Source organism: Notolabrus celidotus, chromosome 16, assembly GCF_009762535.1.
Source record: "Notolabrus celidotus isolate fNotCel1 chromosome 16, fNotCel1.pri, whole genome shotgun sequence".
Lineage (NCBI taxonomy): Eukaryota > Metazoa > Chordata > Actinopteri > Labriformes > Labridae > Notolabrus > Notolabrus celidotus.
Window position 1 is genome coordinate 20,994,613 of NC_048287.1, and position 21,867 is coordinate 21,016,479.

At 41.4% G+C, this 21,867-nt stretch overlaps 1 protein-coding gene across 1 annotated transcript in view; it reads left to right on the plus strand.

Moving 5' to 3' along the window:
* The window catches only part of LOC117828500 (oxysterol-binding protein-related protein 10), a 97,277-nt gene that overhangs the window by 48,163 nt on the left and 27,247 nt on the right, over positions 1-21,867 (plus strand). Inside the window, exons 8-9 of the mRNA XM_034705679.1 lie at positions 6,333-6,573; positions 11,799-11,929. Coding sequence (XP_034561570.1) covers positions 6,333-6,573; positions 11,799-11,929 — 372 coding nt within the window. The remainder of the gene's footprint in view (positions 1-6,332; positions 6,574-11,798; positions 11,930-21,867) is intronic.

Consider the following 21,867-nt stretch of genomic DNA (forward strand, 5'->3'; position numbering starts at 1 on the left):
TTCTCACCTCTCAGGGGCAGAGTGTGTCTCCTCGAGTGAACCCGGGACAGTTTGAGTAAATACAGAGCAGATGGCGTGATCATTAAGCAAAACAAACACTCCTTTGGTGCTTGTGTTTCCTCTGCAGGAGGAAAAAAATAGCCCTCTTTGTGATGTGATTCATTTTCTCTTTAGCTTCACATTCTATTGGTTCTGAAGAATTGCAGCTTCATGTGACCTGAATCGTATCTGCCATCGTTTTCTGTCTCTTCACACCCTCTTTCCCTCCTCATATCGTTTGCTCTCTCCCTTTATTTATCACAGGCTCATAACTTTGCCCGACTGGTTTGGCACAGGGCCGAAGGGATGCTAGAGTTGACAGTAAAGGAGTCTGCCTGCACTGTTATTTATTCTCCGCTGTATGCAGTAGAGACCTGAAAGCTGCTGTGTGCAGATTATCAGTGGATTTATGGTCAAGTAGCATCACCGGGGATGTTGTACTCTACCTATTTCTGCTCACTGTCATTTCATGCTCCCATAAGACACCCACCAAACAACAGATGCTTACAACTTTCCTTTCAAGATACCATTAAAGGAAAGCAGTGTTTGCACCTCAGTGATTTTCCTCATGATCTGCCTCCTCAGCTCTGAACTCACTGAACCGTCCTAACACCAGGCAGGAGGTTCAGAGATACAGTGTAAGAACAGAAGCAGCAGAACCCAGGGTTGTGGTTCAATCAATCCAGGATACTTTCTGTCTGAAAGGATTAAAGTGTTTACCACTAACCTGGCTCAAAGGCACAGGAAATTACTTTTAAAGTCACAATCACAAGCTTTCAGCTGTAGATCTTATTTTACACATGCTTTCTATTTTTTCTTTTTCATTTTTCAAATTTTCCAAAGTTACTTGTTCACATGTGTCCCTCACTGCTTTAAGTCTTCCCCATCAGACTGAGGGAGGTGATGAGACTTGGGAAGCAGGACATGACATCAAAAGCATTCTGCAGAAGCCACAGTGTAATCTTTATAACATGATGGTGGACGAAGCTACAGGCTACAATGAGAGATTTTGCATTACTGTCAATGCTTCATGTAAACGGACCGGCGTCTTCATCATTCTCATCTTCAAAGTGATTCTCCATCTTCAACTTCAGATGTTTTTACTAATCCCTTTGCATGTTGCTCTTCTGGGTTTACAAAAAACTCTGGGTATGGTCTGAGTGAAAATTGTGGCTGTTTGCATCCACACTTGTACTTTTGGATGGCTTTCAGGGGTTTTGAATACAGCTAGACAGGAATAACTTTAGTGTTATCTATCATTTGGTAGCTATTTCCTAAACCTAATTAAAAAAGCCAAATCATCCCCTTTTGTTTCTGAAGAGAGTCATATTGATTCCTCATGAGACACTGGACGTGTGCTTGAGTTTTATCAGAGCATTCAAACCAACAACAGCTCTGCATTAAACAGGCACTTGTGAAGTGTGCTTTGAAGTCATAATGTCTTATCCAGGCTAGTTTCTAACTTCTGTTAGAACAGTGCAATCTTTTTTTTTTTCATCAAAAATATTGAATGTATAAAACCCATTTTCATGTACAGCTCTTTTGAACAATGTTTAGTTCCTATGAAGTCTTTTGATTGGACAATAGACATTCCATCAGTGCTAATATAGAGTACAACGGCACCGGTATTTTGGCTGTGTGTATTAGTCGTTGTATAAGTTGTTGAACTATCTTTGTACCACTATATGCTAGAGATGGTGTTTTAAAAGCAGTGTCACACTCAAGGTTGTGCTGTTGTACAGGATATTGGCATACGTAGCTGTGATTATTATCTCTACTCAGCCTGTGGCCTTGTGCCTATGACAGAACCACAGCTGTGCTGATATTCAGTACAACAGCAACAACTAGGGTGTGATGTTGCTTAAAATGTAACATTTCCTCACAGTTCTTGAGGCATGATTACTCAACGTTTTTTTTTTCAAATGGGTGTCTGCTATGGTGAACAAATATTATCCACATAAATTTCAGATCATATTTTAAAGATATATCTCATATCTCTAAAGATGACACTGATGCCCCCACGTTTTCGTGAAGTCTTGGTTTGAATGTTACAGCCATTGTCTTGCTGTCATCTCCAATCCGTCTGTCCATTCATGCATGCATCTGTCTCTCCCCTGACTGTGTGACGGTGGGAGTCAAACCACATTACTGTCTCTCCCCAGCCAGCTTGTCACGGCTGATGTAGACTCATCAAACGCCTTGAATCTGAGAGCAGCAGCACCACTGGGCACTCACACTGCTGCTGCAGAGCTGGATCACTGGGGTTAGGCTATTTCTGGAAGCACCACTGGTCCTGTTGGCTCCAGAGAGCTCTCTCTCTCTCTCTCTCTCTCTCTCTCTCTCTCTCTCTCTCTCTCTCTCTCTCTCTCTCTCTCTCTCTCTCTCTCTCTCTGTGTGTGTGTAGAGGAGGGGTGCTGCAATTACCTTAAGCCCACTGACTTGGCTCTTGCAAAGGTCTTCTATAATTTTAAGTCCATGTCTAACAGTGTAAGCCAAATACAGAAATATGAGCTGCACACTAATTCACATGCAGAGAACAACATTATTTGAAATCTTATGTCAAAGCATCTGTGTGAAAATATTCATTGTGAGCTTGATTTTGAATTCGCAATTAAGAAGGATATATGTTCCTCATTTTGTACTCAGCACTCTTAATTAAGCCTCACATATTCTTGGTCTTTTTCCTTCTATCTCTAAATTACTTTTATTCATAGTCTGTCAACTGTATTTGTATACTATGCTTGTGTCTGTTTGCACAAGAGTAAAAGTCATCTCTACATTTGGTACTTTTGTCCATATTTACAGAAATCTCTCGTGTTGCTTTTATCGAGAAATTCAGACACATTTCAGTGAGCACTATAAAACTTAGTGAGCCGTGTTATTTTTGAGCATGGTATGGGTTTTTTAGAGTTACTTAAGGTTGCATAGCAACACAATTGCTCAGAGAATTTCACAGCCACCTGCTAAAGGCCCCTTTAGTGAATATAGACCCTGAGGCAGTTCTGATGTCTGGTATTACTGGTGCACAACAAATCCGGTCATGCTTTCTCCAAATCTTTTCTTTTTCTGCCTATATTTACACATTGCATGAGGATTATTTCAAAGTAAGCGATTCTTCAACTCTTTTAACTGCACACACTAACTGAATCTAGAGCCACACCTTAACCAGAACGTGTTAATTTGGTATCAAAAGCTCATGCTGTATTCCTAACAGATTGTGGTGAAAAGCACTTTAGATAAACTCTTCTCAGAGGTGTCACTTTAGACTGCAGGAGGTCAGGACTACAAATTAGAGACCTCTAACAGGAGGTCTTTTTATATGGCCAGTTAAAGGTGTGATATGCACGCCCCTGTAGTGTCTTGCCATCACTTTGGGTTATGATGATGGGACCCAGTAGTCCTACTGCTGTGCTGGCATCAGAGCTATAGGTGACAGGAGACAGGATGTGAGCAGAGTGATGCACAGACACAGTTCTGCTCCACCCTGCCTGCTCTTACTTAGTGGCACCAGTAACATACATTCAAAAAAGCAATATATTGTATATATTGTCTTGCTGCTGGTCTCTTGTGCTTTTGTATGTCATAAAGAAGACATAACATAATGAATAAGAATGTAATGTAGAACTGTAAATATCTGCCAAAGAAACAAAACATCCCACTCCAATTATTTTCTAAAGTAAAATTACATCCCCATGATAGGGTAAAAAAAAAAGAATTGAAAATGTTGTGAAAAAAAATAGATCAGCATGTTCTGATTGCTTGAAGGGCGCTGTGAAAATGATACAGTATCAGCATGCTGAACAACAAGAATCTATTTATAACAAGTACTCGAGACAAAACTTAACCTCCTTCTTCCAGAGGAAAATACCATCTCACCTGACTTTATGGATGAATGATTGGACAAGATATGTGTTAAGAAAAGGAAACTTTCGTTTACAGGAGTGTCCTCACCTCTTTAGACTGCACCACAACAGCTCACTGTGATTAAAAAATAGATCTGTTGGTGATGCAGGGAGACAGATGTGCTACTCAAGTGTGTGCGAAGGGACGAGTGTGTGCCATACAATATTAATGAATACAACATTTCCAGGCTGATAAACAAGCCAGATTCATTAGCCTAAGGAGAGGTTTATTACCCGCCAGCGAGAGCTGACTTTGTCTCCTTTCTGTTGTGATAGATTTTGACTCTGGGAGGTGAGTCATACAGAAATAATTCTCACAAAGAAATTTTCTCTGTGTCTGTGCGAGCGGAGGGGAGAACTTTTTTTTGTTTGAAGAGTTTCACCAGTTTCTGTTTTTGGCTCAGCTGTCTGGGAGCAGATGGTTCTGGGTGAGTTGTTGACTGAGGTGACACCACTAGAATAATTCTTAAGTTGTATCACTTCCTACACAAGAATAAAACATCATGGTTGTATGAGATGTTGAGAAACAAGGTGTTACATTCATGTTTGTTTTCTTTTAACTTTTTCCCTCATTCTTTGCTGTTTTTACGAATGTAATGATCATACCAACAGAATTTAAAAAGGCAACAATGTAGAACTAATCATTCATCATGCTATTGGCTGTGTATGATTCTGTAGGTCATAAAGAGGTGACATTATTCATTTCACTCTGTTTTATAACCAGCTAAAAACTTCTCACTGGAGCTTTAAGGTGATGTAGATTTACCTTTAAAGTCAGTCTTTTAAATGAAGCTTTACGTTAGCTCATGTAGGACTGGAAGGCATATGCCTCAGATGCTGTCAGGCTGCAGTTTGAATCATTGTTTCTAATCCACACAACCATTCACAGGTCATTCTAACAGTACATTTTATACACGTCTTCCCTCTCGCTAATCCCTGCAACACCTTTGCTGCCCACACTCTGCTGCTGATAGTTAAACTTTGACTCCTCCTGTTTATAGGGTCTATAGGGTCAAGCATAACTGTATTTTCATATGGCAATAAATGGTTAAATCTATGATGTTTTCCTGATTCTACTGTAGTTTGCTCTGTTGATCAGAAAATATCAATTTAAGTCTCTTTTAGTGATGTGCTAGTAGTATTTTTTGTAACAAAACACCCTGATTTATTTTTAATGTAACACATTGTGCGTCCCTGTGATTCTTTGCAGACTCAAATATTAGGTTAACTCACTTTTTCTGATACCTACTTGGCCACTGGGGTTACAAGCATTAAAAACAACTTTACATCAACCATTAATCTTCTCACTGATGGACTTGTTTGCTTTTATAGATCATAGAGAGGCATTCAATTTTGTCTGATTCATGCGACAAACTTCTCACAGGAGTTCTTTAAGTAAACATTCACCATGCTTTAGTCCACCCCGCAATGCTTTCTGGATTCTCTAATTCATCTCTGGCAACAAGGCCAAAGATTTTTAGTATTATCAACTTGCCAAATAATTTCCAAAAGAAGCTGTGAATTGTGGTTAGAGATTGATTGTACTCAAGGATGAATAAGTGTTCTAGCAGCAGGGACCTTTTTATTCTGTGGATGAATACCTCTTTGTAGCACTTCAGAGTATCTGTGATGTATTTGACTTTAATTAAGCTATGGTACCCATGTTCACCACAATACAGCTATGCAATTTGTGTGATTTTTTGGACAAGATCCATGGTACAGATAAATTAGCTCTATCATAGTTTGTTTAATATATTAAATGAAATTGGGAATGGAGAAAAGATACAATTTCACCAGCCCTCAAAGGGAAAAATGTCCTCATTCACTTAATTTCTTATAAAATAAAGTTTTTAAAAAAGTAAGGAATTGAAATTTTAAAGCTCCTGTAAGGAACTTTTGGCTTGTGTTGATTCTGGTGCCCCCTGTGGACAAAGCAGTACATCTTATCTCTTCCATGGTCCTGGGCTGTACATGCATAGGTAGGATTTTCTGATAAAAAATCTCATCCTGCTTTCTTTTAAAACTCAAACATATCACTGTCACTCACTATCATTGCAAAAATTTGTTGTGGAAAATCTGTGCAAAGACTATTTCAGAATATCCTGAAGTCTGGCACCTTCCCCCTGGCAGCAGTTATAAGCATTTTAAACTACTACTAGAGGGTTATTTCTGGAATGTTAAAGTTGAACTTTTAATTACATTTTAATTATTCAACTTTTTTACACCACATCGTGGTTTCATACCCTTCGAGTCAAAACAATCGTTTCAATATCTACAAGAGTTGTTGTCTCTTCACATCAGTATCTAAATGGTGATTTAAGAGAGTGAGTGTATATTTATATATCAGCAGTTTACTGTGTCTTTAATTTGTACATCACTTTTGTCTCCCAGGTGATGTCCCAGGCAGAGGGCCAACAGAAGAACCTGGTGCAGTCCATTGACTCTTTACCTACCAGAGGTCCTCTCTCCTGTCTGGACCAGGACCTTTTGCTACTCAAAGCCACATCAGCCGCCACACTCAGCTGCCTGGGAGAGTGCCTAAACATCCTCCAACAGACCCAGAGCCACAACCAGGCACCACATCACTCTCAGACCTCGGATTGCAACCTCACATCCCACGGAGCCCCCTCCGGTGAGTTCGCCCAAGGCCCTGTTCCAGTGCTGCTACTGGAGCCCCCGACCCCTCCATCTCCCTTATCCTTCTTGTCTTTCCAGTCCCCTCTTCCAGAGCCTGGCACCAGTGGCAAAGTTCAGCTGGGGCAGCTTGACTGTGGCTCTTGTCCCTGCCTGATTGGTACCTTGGATTTCAATGTTTGTAGTAAATGCTGTTGAATGTTGCATCTGAGTGTTTTACTGTTGGTTTTATTTTTGTTCAATTCCTTTTTGTCATAGTTTGTAGCTGTTTGTGTTGTTCTGTATTGTCTTTCATTCATTGTTGTGTCTCTTCAATGTCTTTAGATACATTGAAATGCCAAGTTCCTCAAAATGGTAGTGCCAAGTACAAGCATGAATGTGAAGTGTGTATGAACGTGAATTTGTCAGTCTTCTTTCCAGAATACTTGAAAGTATCTTAGATTATTACCCAACATGCATGTCAGAATAAATCAGGGTTTATGTGAGAATGGGTAAACCTAAATATAATGACTAACACTATGCACTTCTAATTCTCCTCAAGGGATTAAGTCTTTGCCAAAGGAATCCACACTGGTGCCTAAAATGTCAGACCTCTGCCATGTTTAACACTCTTTGTGCCAGGTCTCTATGGTTCCAATAAAGCTGTTAAATTTCAACCATGTGTAGCCTGTGGGTGGTTCTATCGGCATAACACCAAGGGTACGAATTCAGGAACAGGTACTATAGTTTGAAGGTAGCCCAAGAAAAGATTAGACGGACAAACAAGATGATGTGAATCTGTCAAACTCTGTGGATTAATCCTAGTTGCCAAAGTACAGAGGCATATTTATAATCCATGAACGGTCTCTAAGATGTGAGTCTTCAATAGAACTCAGAACCGTTGATGTTACTCAAGGGAAGATTGGAGCAGATTGATGGTTGTACTCTACCAAAAAAGTTAGCCAGTTCCTAAGACTCAGTGTCTACAGGCTTGGTAGATGGCAGATGCACACTGTTTTGATTTACAGCAATTATAATGGATTCCAAAGGCAGCCCAGAAGTGATGAAAGATGCCCATTGTTGTACACCTGTAGGACAATCTCCCACTCTGTGCAGTTCCCTTGAAAGAAGAGTTTAGCAATTATTGCAATGATTGTTTGAAGTATGTTGAAGAAGAGTATAATTCTGTAGTAGGTGCTTGAGAAGTTTCTGTGGATGCTTTTTGATGCTGAATAACAACTTAAATTTTAGATAAAATTGTGTTACAACAGAAAGCAAAGGGAATTTGACAGCTGTACCTTTCTTGCAGTCCATGTTGATTCATCACCAAGCAACTAATGTGGTATCTGTACAGCTGTCAGTGTGGCAGTTCTTTGTGTCAAATCCTAGGAAGTTTTGTAGCATCTCTGCCTCAAATCGGGCCACCCAATGTTTATGTACTCTCACCCACTAATGTCTATTGTTCCCTGACTTTCCATGCTTTTAAATTCCCCATTGCTTTCTGGCTTAACGCCCCTTTAAAGATAGTGTAAAGAGTTCAAACATCCCCAAAGAAACTATGTGTACCTGCCCTACCCCTTCTTATTGGAATAAATCATGTGAGGTGTTTTTGGCATTCAAATACCTCCAAGCCATCTCTTTGTGGAGGTATTTTAGGCACATCCAACTGGAAGCATAACCTGGGGCAAACCCCAGAGATGCTGAAGGCAAGACATGTTCCATTTAACTTGGGAACACCTGGGGTTCCCCAAAGAAAAGCTTCAAGCCGTGGCTAGGGAGCAGAACAAATGGCTACCTTGCTAGACTGTCATGAGACTGGATGAACAAAGACAAATAGATGGTTTTGATACAACCTTGGGCACTATTGTTTTTGGTGGAGTGGCTCCCATTGCTGACTTAAGAAAGATCTTTGAGGGTCTGCGTTTGGGTTCCAACCATTCTACCGGTCCTCACAGTTTGCTGGTCTTCTCTTTGCGCCAACAGTCACCCTGCCCTGTACCTGTTCATCAGACAGGGGGTGGTGTGGAGTGGGACCACCGGGCCGCAAGTACAAACCTATTTCCTTCCGCTGCTTGGCTGATAAGCCCTGTGGGGGTCCATCTGCTCCCCGCTTTCGGCATGTACCCCCCACACATCAGTGAGGAATTTTAGTTAGGAACCTCGGTTTTACCGGGTGATGGGTGGTATGGCATATTGGCATGGGCAGCATCCAGATTTGATGTAGCTGATAAAGGGAGTGGTTGGCTGGTTGATTGATTGGTTGAATGGTTTTTATACCAACACAGGAAAATGTTGCTGCATGTATAATACAAGTCTTTGGTAAAGAGCCAAGCATGAGGTTGGACTGAGTTTGGCTGGCACGGTAGTCCCTCCAGGCTCCTGTTAAACCAGAGCAGTTTGTTGTAGCCAGCTTTAATCACTAAGAGAGTAACATTTGAAGGATCTTTGTCTACGCCTACCCAAAACCTGCCAATCACAAACCAGATAGCATATTATCAGCTGTGTCTTGGAAGATCTCTGCCACTTGCTCTAGCTCGATTCGGATCCCTCTTTCCCTGCCTTCTGTCACATAAAGAGCTTGAATCCTAAATCGTAGCGTAGAACCTTTTTCCTTTATGGATTTTCATTTCCTTTCAGCTTAACTTAAAGACTAATAGAACCTTTGTTACTGAAAAAATAGGAGAACAAGAAAGAAAAGGATAAAAATTGAATGTGAATGCCTTTGAAAAACATAACCAATGTCACAGCCCAGAAATGGAAGGTAAAGCCATTGGAAACATCTACTGCATGAATGTTTGTCCCTTCACTGTTTGACCTGCGACAGCCTCTTTATTCCCCTGCATGCCTCTATCCAATGGTCCAAACACCCCCCTGCTCACTGAGTATTTCTACTTCTGGTGCTTCAGTGTGACATCACAGAGAAACTAGATTAACCTCTCCTTTATTGTAACTGTAAAACGACCAATTACTTGTGAGAAATCCTTTTTACAGGATTAAATGCACGAACTATTTCCAGAATTGTTTCCCCTAAAACTCAGTACTGAAATGAACTTCTGGGAATCTGTTATCCTCAAAACATCTCAAGAATAACCTTTTCAAAAAATTTAATTTTCACCACATTTACAATTCACTCACATCCACTCGCCTTCAGGCTGACCCACCCCTGCTCATTTCTCTTCTGTATGGGAGTTCAGTACCGTTGGAGGAGGTTCACTTACACTATTCAAGTTCCTGTCAATGAAACTGTCAGTTGACCAGAGCTCAAGCTTGGCCTGAGGGCTAAATCAGCAGATTTTGTCGAGACGGCCTCGCTTAGGGCTCACCAGCATGTCAACCTGTGTCAGCACAGCTTGTTTCTCACTAATGGATATCAAAGAACAGCCTCTTGGTGCATTAGACTTTTAACCCAATTTTAGTATTTGGGCCGGAGATTAGAGCGGTCCATGAACCACTAACAGTACTTTGAAATGAGATCTACCACTGTGATAAATATTAGAGGCTTTTTGAATGAGAGAAGCTTGGTTTCCTGAGGGGGATGTACACACAGGAGACAAACATACCATCAGTGCAACACACCTCATTTAAATCTTGATTTAGTGAATCACAATGTGAGAGAGCTTTTAATGACCTTGATGTCTGAGCCTTTAAGTCTGTAATCCAGTCTTCCAAATATCTCTCCAAATAACTGCTACATGACAATTTGGCAAATGTTTGCAACATCAAGAAATATCAAATGGATTCAGACAGCATAGTTTATGAACAATACATGAGTCATGTAATGGGGTCCATTTATTGGTAAATAAGTACAACAATTTTCCCAAGCGGGAATAATTCCATTCATCCATCTATTATCATTACCACTTACTTGTTCTTGGTCGCAAGGGTGCTGGAGCCTATCCCAGCTGTCATGGGGCGAAAGGCAGGGTACACCCTGGACAGATCGCCAGTCCATCGCAGGGCGTATTGGGCAAATTGCAATACAATCTGTAAAGGCATTCATGGTCCCTGGAGGAGGAAAAAGTAGAACCTTGCTAATCCCTTGACTCTTCTTCTCGTGCCACAAACATGCTACTTTTTTACCTCTCCTAAAGAATATCTCACTTTCTATTCCATTGACTGCACACGTAACTTAGCACAGACATTCATGGTCTCCAGAAGATGAATTCCAATAACTTTGGTAGTATTTTGACATTTTCCTCTGATGCCACAAGTTGGCATTTTTGGGATTCAGTGAACTGTTACAGTGACTATACAATCAATTCCTTTAAAATTGGTCACAGTGCACGGGTTTAGCTCAGTTGGTATAGCAGGCGCCCATGTACAGAGAAAATTGTGCATACCAAATTGATAAACTTATATGATAAATGCTTGCGATAGCATGCTAACGTTATCTTCAGGAGCATGTTAGCTTGCATTTTAGCATGCTACTATTAGCATACATATCAGAGCCAAGATATGTCGACCCTAAGAGCTGCTTGTGTGGCTCCGGACTCTTATTCTCTGGTTCTTACATCAAAAGCTTTTGTAATGCAGTCCTACCAACCAATCTCTGGAAGGATTCAGAAATCATGACAATGCATTCAAGGTCAAAATATAATACAAGCCAGAGATGATTATCACATTTTATCTTCAGCTACAACAAACTGAATAACATTAAAGGGGTTTGGCTGAACACCGCTGCAAGCTATGACCTAAAATAAGACCAACAAGTTGAATCATCATCTGACAGTCCATCCCTTTAAGGGAAGACAGAAGAGGATGAAAAGATTCTGTAAGGATTTTTTAACACCTACAGCTGCTGTATTAGAATTAAATTATTTCAAGGCTCAGTTAACAGAGTGAGACACCTTGAACAGGATGTAGAATTATAAAACTTCTTCAGAATATTTATTGTTTGTGAACCTGTCGGCAAAATGAGTCATCTATTTAATCACTTCAGCATGCCTGAACTTAGGAGAGAACACACAAGCATAAACACATGCACACACATTTTCCTGATGTCAATCACACTCCCTCTGTGCCATGCCATTTATGAGAAGCTTTAATAATAAATGTCAGAAATGCAAGGATATAGTGTGATATGAAATGTGTCCCTTTTTTTCCATTCATTTCATCCAACTCAAAATTAGGCGTTATAACACACAAATTTAAAAAATCATATAGTAGTTAATACCAAGCATCTCCTCCTCCTCACTGCTAATTTAAAGCTGTTTTCAGCTCTGACACAATCTTCTAATTTTTCAGATGGTGTTCCTGTGTGGACTGTACCAAAGTCGCCCTCAGGGGAGCTGTTGAAGAACGGAGGTCTGACTCCTCTACGATCAGCCGAGCCCTCCCCGGCCTTCAGGAAAAGGAGTCTGTCCCATGGTGCTGAGGTGAGGAACATTGTGTCATGCTGTCAATTATCACCTCTCTCCGCTGTCTCACTCGTCTTCCTTCCCACACTGTCTTACCCTGTTAGAGATCTGACTTTATAGTGTCTCAGGTGTGGAACTGAGGCCACTGTAAGGCAGCACAGTTAATGTAGGAGATGTTGCAACTGAAATATTGATGGGGAGTGGGATGCTTTTGGCCAAGATTGCAGGCTATTGCAAGTTGTAAGTGTGTAGGACATGGATATCTTTCATAGTGCATTTTTAGATCTTCCTTTTTTCTTGGGTATCATTGAAAAAATGTTAGCACATTTGACACTATGCATACATCTTTGTATGCAAGTTCAAACAAACTGTTCTCTGAAAGTCCAGGTGATAGCTACCACAAATTATGGAGCTTTGTTTTGTAGGAAATGCTACATAAAGAACAAAAAAAAGCAGTATAGACATGAAAGATGTTTATGCCTTTTTCTTGCATTAAGTAGGTTGCTGATCAGCAGTTTAGTCTCACGTAATTGATGTTAGACTTTCAGAAGCCCTTGAAGACACGCCAACAAATATGATTTTCTGAATCGCTTTGCCATTTCATAAAAATAAGCTGACAACGTTTTTTTTTGATAACCTTATCTTTTCAAGGCTCTTCAAGTTGATTTTCCTGTGTTTGTGAAGGGAAGTAAAAGTCAAAAGCTACTTAAAAGATAAGAAATGTTAAGACAAATATGAATGAAATCAAACGTCTTTTCATTCTTTCACATCTTCTGAAGCCAGGAATAAATCTGTGCTAGTTCTGATGAGGCAGTTTCTACCTCAGTTTCTTTTTCGTCCTCTCATGTTAGCCTTTGTTGCTTTGTGAGGGAAGCACTCGTTGCTTCTGAAAGTTTTAACAGAGCTGCTGTCAAATAAGTGGGTCACACAGCACAGAGCTGGAACTGAGCCCATCCCAGGAGAGGGCTTCATGAATTCCTGCCCTGCTTGTCCACTCCAGAGAGGGGCCGGCTGTCTGACTGTCTGGACCACCACGTATCAGAGAGTGGTAATTGAGTCCAGGTTACTCTGATGCAATGGTGCGTTAGTCTGATGAAGGAAGGAGGAGGACGGGTGAAAGTGAGAGGTTAAGAGGATGACACATTGATGCTGTGGTTTCGGTCCCAAGTGGAAAGCAGATGTCGCAATAATCTTGGTTGAATATTGATGTTCCCAACAAGCACTTCAGTGACACGAAACTTCAAAGACAGAGATGAGACACAAGATACACAATGACAAGATCTCCTGTAGAGACTGAAAGTGAGACATAAACAAGACAGATGAGATCTCCCAATTATTGTTTAAATTATTTTTTGGTTTGATCTCATTTGTCTCATCAAAGTCTTATCTCCTTTTTATCTTGTTTATGTCTCCTAAGAGTCCTTTAGGTGCAATAAATGAGACAAAGTAAGTATTAAAAAGTCTTTTTTTCTCAAAAGATAAAAATGAGCAAATTTCAAAGGACAGTATTCTTTTTTGTTTTTATTTTTTTGTGGCATTATTTCAGTTCACATGAAAACCCTTGAAACAGAGATGACGTTAGCTTACATCAGAGTCTGGCATAACTCTTGAAAGTTTTAGTGTTAGCGCCTTAGAATTAAACAGCAAGTTTCTACTCTGCAACTCTTTTTAAAGAATATTTAACTTTTTGTTAAAAGACTAATATGAATATATTTAACACATTAGGCACAAAAAGCCAACAGTATGCTACAGCTAACGTTAGCATCTTACTAATTCCTCTCTAGCTATCGGCGTTAGCTCAAAATTGAGGTGTTTCCTGTTGTGACGCTATCAAGGTTTTACATTTGCAAATGAGTGCTTAACAAATAGTTAGCTGTTGTCTATCCATAGCTATCCGTTAAACTGATAAATGGACAACTCAAGGTTATCAGACCTTGTCAGGGTGTAACAACCTAATAACTCTGTGTACATCTTTTGTTAGAATGTACTTATCTTTATGCTAGGAACTGAAGCATCTCCTATCTTAATATGTAACACTATGATGGGGTAATGTTAGCTAAAAAGCTGTTCCATGCTAAAGCTAACTGTTGTATGATGTAGTTTAAAGGTTATCTATAATGTTAAGCTTCATAAGCTTTTATATAAAAGATTCCAGGATTTTCACTGCTGATTTTCAGTTTATAAATAATCAGGTAACTTTAAAGATTTGTCCCCAAGTTTACTCTCTGCAAAACTTGAAGCAGCTGTAAAACTTTCTTACAACATTTCAACCCACCCTGACCTAGTAAGAAAAATGGCCGTCGCGTGAGTCAAACTAAAAAAAGTTCCAGCCTCATGTGAGCATAGATCATTATTCTGTTACACCCCATTGATCCCTGGTCCTGCCATCCCATTATTCAGCCACTGCAGGAAAATTAATCTTCAGCTTTGAATAACAAGATGAAAATTAATGGTGCAAGTGCATCTGGGCAGCATTTAGTGCCACACCCTCTCATAATTAACCTTTTGACAAATGTAAATCCCGGGTCATTGCTTGTCATGACTCCCTCTAGTTAAACATTAAGGGAGCTGCCTTGTGTCAGATTTTATATCGCACTGACAGTCGCATTAAATCTTACCACAATACAAGGTACAGAGAGCAGTGAGGAACATTTTACCCTTGATGTGAGCAGTGAATCAGCACCCTCCAAAACGGACACGAGAGACTCCACTGTGCCGACAGCTCTAATATGTCACGTTAATGATAATTTTCTATTGACATATGAGTGTAAATGGGTATTACTGTGTTGTAGTGTAGCCCATTTGCAGTTAATTGTCAAGCTGTTCAGCGTACTTCACTGTGCAATTAGGACCAGAGAAGGGAGGACGGCCTATAATGGCGATTTGGTACCTTTTAAGACATTTTAGACAGTATTATGGCAGTTATGATTCAGGGAGCCAGAGCCAACCATCTAATATTCCTGCCACTGCCGGCATGTTTCAGCCTAGTTAAGGGTGCTATTAGGATACTGTGCTCCACTAATGAGTCAGTCAGGCTTGACATCAAATAAGGTGCATGTATTAAAGCAAATTTGACTACATTTAAGTTTATTTGATCTTTTTACTGTGGTAACACATTTGGTACATGAGGGTATAGGGAGTTAAAGCTACTTTTGCTTGACCTCAAGGATCATTATGTTTTTGATGCATAATGAGCAGCCTTCCATCATGCAGTTTTCAAAACTGCATGATGGAACTGAGTTTTGTAAAAGGTGTCTAATGTTTGTGTAGCTTTGGTATGGTAGTTCTTATCTTTAGTTTGAAGACATTCAACATCACTATTTGTTTTAACATTTCTCATCAACCTAATTTCTACCAACAACAGGCTGATACTTTAAGTAAACACAGCTCTGAAAAACCAAGCAGCAACTTTGGGTGTAACGCGCAAGTGAAAACTGCAGCTACTTAAGTTTCGATTTGAAACAGGCTCCAAAAGCAATTCTCACTGCAAAGTAAAACATGTCTACAATTTACATTGGCCATAATGGAACTGATTGCGGAGGTTAGGATTAGGGGTTAGGGATAGGGCTAGGGGGTTAGGGGTAGGGCTAGGGGGTTAGGGTTTAGGGTTAGGGTAAGGGGGTTAGGGTTACGATTAGGGTTAGGGTTAGGGTTACGATTAGGGTTAGGGTTAGTGTTACGATTAGGGTTAGGGTTACGATTAGGGTTAGGGTTAGGGTTACGATTAGGGTTAGGGTTACAATTAGGGTTAGGGGTAGGGTTAGGGTTACGATTAGGGTTAGGGTTACGATTAGGGTTAGGGTTAGGGTTAGGGTTACGATTGGGGTTAGGGTTAGGGTTAGGGTTACGATTAGGGTTAGGGTTAGGATTAGGGTTAGGATTAGGGTTAGGGTTAGGGTTACGATTAGGGTTAGGGTTAGGGTTACGATTAGGGTTAGGGTTAGGGTTAGGGTTACGATTAGGGTTAGGGTTAGGGTTACGATTAGGGTTAGGGTTACGATTAGGGTTAGGATTAGGGTTAGGGTTAGGGTTAGGGTTGTGAATAGGGTTAGGATTAGGGTTAGGGTTAGGGTTACGATTAGGGCTAGGGTTACGATTAGGGTTAGGGTTAGGGTTAGGGTTACGATTATGGTTAGGGTTAGGGTTACGATTAGGGTTAGGGTTATGATTAGGGTTAGGGTTACGATTATGGTTAGGGTTACGATTAGGGTTAGGGTTAGGGTTACGATTAGGGCTAGGGTTACGATTAGGGTTAGGGTTAGGGTTAGGGTTACGATTATGGTTAGGGTTAGGGTTACGATTAGGGTTAGGGTTACGATTAGGGTTAGGGTTACCATTAGGGTTAGGGTTACGATTAGGGTTAGGGTTACGATTATGGTTAGGGTTAGGGTTACGATTAGGGTTAGGGTTAGGGTTACGATTAGGGTTAGGGTTACGATTAGGGTTACGATTAGGGTTAGGGTTACAATTATGGTTAGGGTTAGGGTTACGATTAGGGTTAGGGTTACGATTAGGGTTAGGGTTACGATTAGGGTTAGGGTTACGATTAGGGTTAGGGTTAGGGTTACGATTAGGGTTAGGGTTACGATTAGGGTTAGGGTTACGATTAGGGTTAGGGTTAGGGTTACAATTAGGGTTAGGGTTAGGGTTACGATTAGGGTTAGGGTTAGGGTTACGATTAGGGTTAGGGTTAGGGTTACAATTAGGGTTAGGGTTAGGGTTACGATTAGGGTTAGGGTTACGATTAGGGTTAGGGTTAGGGTTACAATTAGGGTTAGGGTTAGGGTTAGGGTTACGATTAGGGTTAGGGTTACGATTAGGGTTAGGGTTACGATTAGGGTTACGATTAGGGTTAGGGTTAGGGTTACGATTAGGGTTAGGGTTAGGGTTACGATTAGGGTTAGGGTTAGGATTAGGGTTAGGGTTAGGATTAGGGTTACGATTAGGGTTAGGGTTACGATTAGGGTTAGGGTTAGGGTTACGATTAGGGTTAGGGTTAGGGTTACGATTAGGGTTAGGGTTACGATTAGGGTTAGGGTTAGGATTAGGGTTAGGGTTAGGGTTAGGGTTACAATTAGGGTTAGGGTTAGGGTTACGATTAGGGTTAGGGTTAGGGTTAGGGTTAGGGTTACTATTAGGGTTAGGGTTACGATTAGGGTTAGGGTTACGATTAGGGTTACGATTAGGGTTAGGGTTATGATTATGGTTACGATTAGGGTTAGGGTTAGGGTTAGGGTTAGGGTTACTATTAGGGTTAGGGTTACGATTAGGGTTAGGGTTACGATTAGGGTTACGATTAGGGTTACTATTAGGGTTAGGGTTACGATTAGGGTTAGGGTTACGATTAGGGTTACGATTAGGGTTAGGGTTACGATTAGGGTTACGATTAGGGTTACTATTAGGGTTAGGGTTACGATTAGGGTTAGGGTTACGATTAGGGTTACGATTAGGGTTAGGGTTAGGGTTACGATTAGGGTTAGGGTTAGGGTTACGATTAGGGTTAGGGTTAGGGTTACGATTAGGTTTAGGGTTAGGGTTAGGGTTACGATTAGGGTTAGGGTTACGATTAGGGTTACGATTAGGATTAGGGTTAGGGTTACGATTAGGGTTAGGGTTAGGGTTACGATTAGGGTGAGGGTGAGGGTTAGGGTTACGATTAGGATTAGGGTTAGGGTTACGATTAGGGTTAGGGTTAGGATTAGGGTTAGGGTTAGGGTTAGGGTTACGATTAGGGTTAGGGTTACGATTAGGGTTAGGGTTAGGGTTACGATTAGGGTTAGGGTTACGATTAGGGTTAGGGTTACGATTAGGGTTAGGGTTAGGGTTACAATTAGGGTTAGGGTTAGGGTTACGATTAGGGTTAGGGTTAGGGTTACGATTAGGGTTAGGGTTACGATTAGGGTTAGGGTTAAGGTTACAATTAGGGTTAGGGTTAGGGTTACGATTAGGGTTAGGGTTACGATTAGGGTTAGGGTTATGATTAGGGTTAGGGTTACTATTAGGGTTAGGGTTAGGGTTACGATTAGGGTTAGGGTTACGATTAGGGTTAGGGTTAGGGTTAGGATTAGGGTTAGGGTTAGGGTTAGGGTTACGATTAGGGTTAGGGTTACGATTAGGGTTAGGGTTAGGATTAGGGTTAGGGTTAGGGTTAGGATTAGGGTTACGATTAGGGTTAGGGTTACGATTAGGGTTAGGGTTAAGGTTAGGGTTAGGGTTAGGGTTACGATTAGGGTTAGGGTTAGGGTTACGATTAGGGTTAGGGTTACGATTAGGATTAGGGTTAGGGTTACGATTAGGATTAGGGTTAGGGTTACGATTAGGGTTAGGGTTAGGGTTACAATTAGGGTTAGGGTTACGATTAGGGTTAGGGTTACGATTAGGGTTAGGGTTAGGGTTACAATTAGGGTTAGGGTTACGATTAGGGTTAGGGTTACGATTAGGGTTAGGGTTAGGGTTACAATTAGGGTTAGGGTTACGATTAGGGTTAGGGTTACAATTAGGGTTGGGGTTACGATTAGGGTTAGGGTTACAATTAGGGTTACGACTAGGGTTAGGGTTAGGGTTACGATTAGGGTTAGGGTTAGGGTTACGATTAGGGTTAGGGTTACAATTAGGGTTACGACTAGGGTTAGGGTTAGGGTTACGATTAGGGTTAGGGTTAGGGTTACGATTAGGGTTAGGGTTAGGGTTACGATTAGGGTTAGGGTTAGGGTTACGATTAGGTTTGGGGTTACGATTAGGGTTAGGGTTAGGGTTACGATTAGGGTTAGGGTTAGGGTTACGATTAGGGTTGGGGTTACGATTAGGGTTAGGGTTAGGGTTACGATTAGGGTTAGGGTTAGGGTTACGATTAGGGTTAGGGTTACGATTAGGGTTAGGGTTACGATTAGGGTTAGGGTTAGGGTTACGATTAGGGTTAGGGTTACTATTTGGGTTAGGGTTAGGGTTAGGGTTAGGGTTACGATTAGGGTTAGGGTTACTATTAGGGTTAGGGTTAGGGTTACGATTAGGGTTAGGGTTAGGGTTACGATTAGGGTTAGGGTTACGATTAGGGTTAGGGTTAGGGTTACGATTAGGGTGAGGGTTACGATTAGGGTTAGGGTTAGGGTTACGATTAGGGTTATGGTTACGATTAGGGTTAGGGTTAGGGTTAAAATTAGGGTTAGGGTTACGATTAGGGTTAGGGTTAGAATTAGGGTTAGGGTTGGGTTACGATTAGGGTTAGGGTTAGGGTTACGATTAGGGTTAGGGTTACGATTAGGGTTAGGGTTAGGGTTACGATTAGGGTTATGGTTACGATTAGGGTTAGGGTTAGGGTTAAAATTAGGGTTAGGGTTACGATTAGGGTTAGGGTTAGAATTAGGGTTAGGGTTGGGTTACGATTAGGGTTAGGGTTAGGGTTACGATTAGGGTTAGGGTTACGATTAGGGTTAGGGTTAGGGTTACGATTAGGGTTAGGGTTAGGGTTACGATTAGGGTTAGGGTTAGGGTTACGATTAGGGTTAGGGTTACGATTAGGGTTAGGGTTAGGGTTACGATTAGGGTTACGATTAGGGTTACTATTAGGGTTAGGGTTACGATTAGGGTTAGGGTTACGATTAGGGTTACGATTAGGGTTAGGGTTAGGGTTACGATTAGGGTTAGGGTTAGGGTTACGATTAGGGTTAGGGTTAGGGTTACGATTAGGTTTAGGGTTAGGGTTAGGGTTACGATTAGGGTTAGGGTTACGATTAGGGTTACGATTAGGATTAGGGTTAGGGTTACGATTAGGGTTAGGGTTAGGGTTACGATTAGGGTGAGGGTGAGGGTTAGGGTTACGATTAGGATTAGGGTTAGGGTTACGATTAGGGTTAGGGTTAGGATTAGGGTTAGGGTTAGGGTTAGGGTTACGATTAGGGTTAGGGTTACGATTAGGGTTAGGGTTAGGGTTACGATTAGGGTTAGGGTTACGATTAGGGTTAGGGTTACGATTAGGGTTAGGGTTAGGGTTACAATTAGGGTTAGGGTTAGGGTTACGATTAGGGTTAGGGTTAGGGTTACGATTAGGGTTAGGGTTACGATTAGGGTTAGGGTTAAGGTTACAATTAGGGTTAGGGTTAGGGTTACGATTAGGGTTAGGGTTACGATTAGGGTTAGGGTTATGATTAGGGTTAGGGTTACTATTAGGGTTAGGGTTAGGGTTACGATTAGGGTTAGGGTTACGATTAGGGTTAGGGTTAGGGTTAGGATTAGGGTTAGGGTTTAGGGTTAGGGTTACGATTAGGGTTAGGGTTACGATAGGGTTTAGGGTTAGGATTAGGGTTAGGGTAGGGGTTAGGATTAGGGTTTACGGATTAGGGTTAGGGTTACGATTAGGGTTAGGGTTAAGGTTAGGGTTAGGGTTAGGGTTACGATTAGGGTTAGGGTTAGGGTTACGATTAGGGTTAGGGTTACGATTAGGATTAGGGTTAGGGTTACGATTAGGATTAGGGTTTAGGGTTACGATTAGGTTTAGGGTTAGGGTTACAATTAGGGGTTAGGGTTTACGATTAGGGGTTAGGGTTACGATTAGGGTTAGGGTTAGGGTTACAATTAGGGTTAGGGTTACGATTAGGGTTAGGGTTACGATTAGGGTTAGGGTTAGGGTTACAATTAGGGTTAGGGTTACGATTAGGGTTAGGGTTACAATTAGGGTTGGGGTTACGATTAGGGTTAGGGTTACAATTAGGGTTACGACTAGGGTTAGGGTTAGGGTTACGATTAGGGTTAGGGTTACGATTAGGGTTAGGGTTACAATTAGGGTTACGACTAGGGTTAGGGTTAGGGTTACGATTAGGGTTAGGGTTAGGGTTACGATTAGGGTTAGGGTTAGGGTTACGATTAGGGTTAGGGTTAGGGTTACGATTAGGTTTGGGGTTACGATTAGGGTTAGGGTTAGGGTTACGATTAGGGTTAGGGTTAGGGTTACGATTAGGGTTGGGGTTACGATTAGGGTTAGGGTTAGGGTTACGATTAGGGTTAGGGTTAGGGTTACGATTAGGGTTAGGGTTACGATTAGGGTTAGGGTTACGATTAGGGTTAGGGTTAGGGTTACGATTAGGGTTAGGGTTACTATTTGGGTTAGGGTTAGGGTTAGGGTTAGGGTTACGATTAGGGTTAGGGTTACTATTAGGGTTAGGGTTAGGGTTACGATTAGGGTTAGGGTTAGGGTTACGATTAGGGTTAGGGTTACGATTAGGGTTAGGGTTAGGGTTACGATTAGGGTGAGGGTCCGATTAGGGTTAGGGTTAGGGTTACGATTAGGGTTAGGGTTACGATTAGGGTTAGGGTTAGGGTTAAAATTAGGGTTAGGGTTACGATTAGGGTTAGGGTTAGAATTAGGGTTAGGGTTGGGTTACGATTAGGGTTAGGGTTAGGGTTACGATTAGGGTTAGGGTTACGATTAGGGTTAGGGTTAGGGTTACGATTAGGGTTATGGTTACGATTAGGGTTAGGGTTAGGGTTAAAATTAGGGTTAGGGTTACGATTAGGGTTAGGGTTAGAATTAGGGTTAGGGTTGGGTTACGATTAGGGTTAGGGTTAGGGTTACGATTAGGGTTAGGGTTACGATTAGGGTTAGGGTTAGGGTTACGATTAGGGTTAGGGTTAGGGTTACGATTAGGGTTAGGGTTAGGGTACGATTAGGGTTAGGGTTACGATTAGGGTTAGGGTTAGGGTTACGATTAGGGTTAGGGTTAGGGTTACGATTAGGGTTAGGGTTACGATTAGGGTTAGGGTTAGGGTTACGATTAGGGTTAGGGTTACTATTTGGGTTAGGGTTAGGGTTAGGGTTACGATTAGGGTTAGGGTTACTATTAGGGTTAGGGTTAGGGTTACGATTAGGGTTAGGGTTAGGGTTACGATTAGGGTAGGGTTACGATTAGGGGTTAGGGTTAGGGTGTACGATTAGGGTGAGGGTTACGATTAGGGTTAGGGTT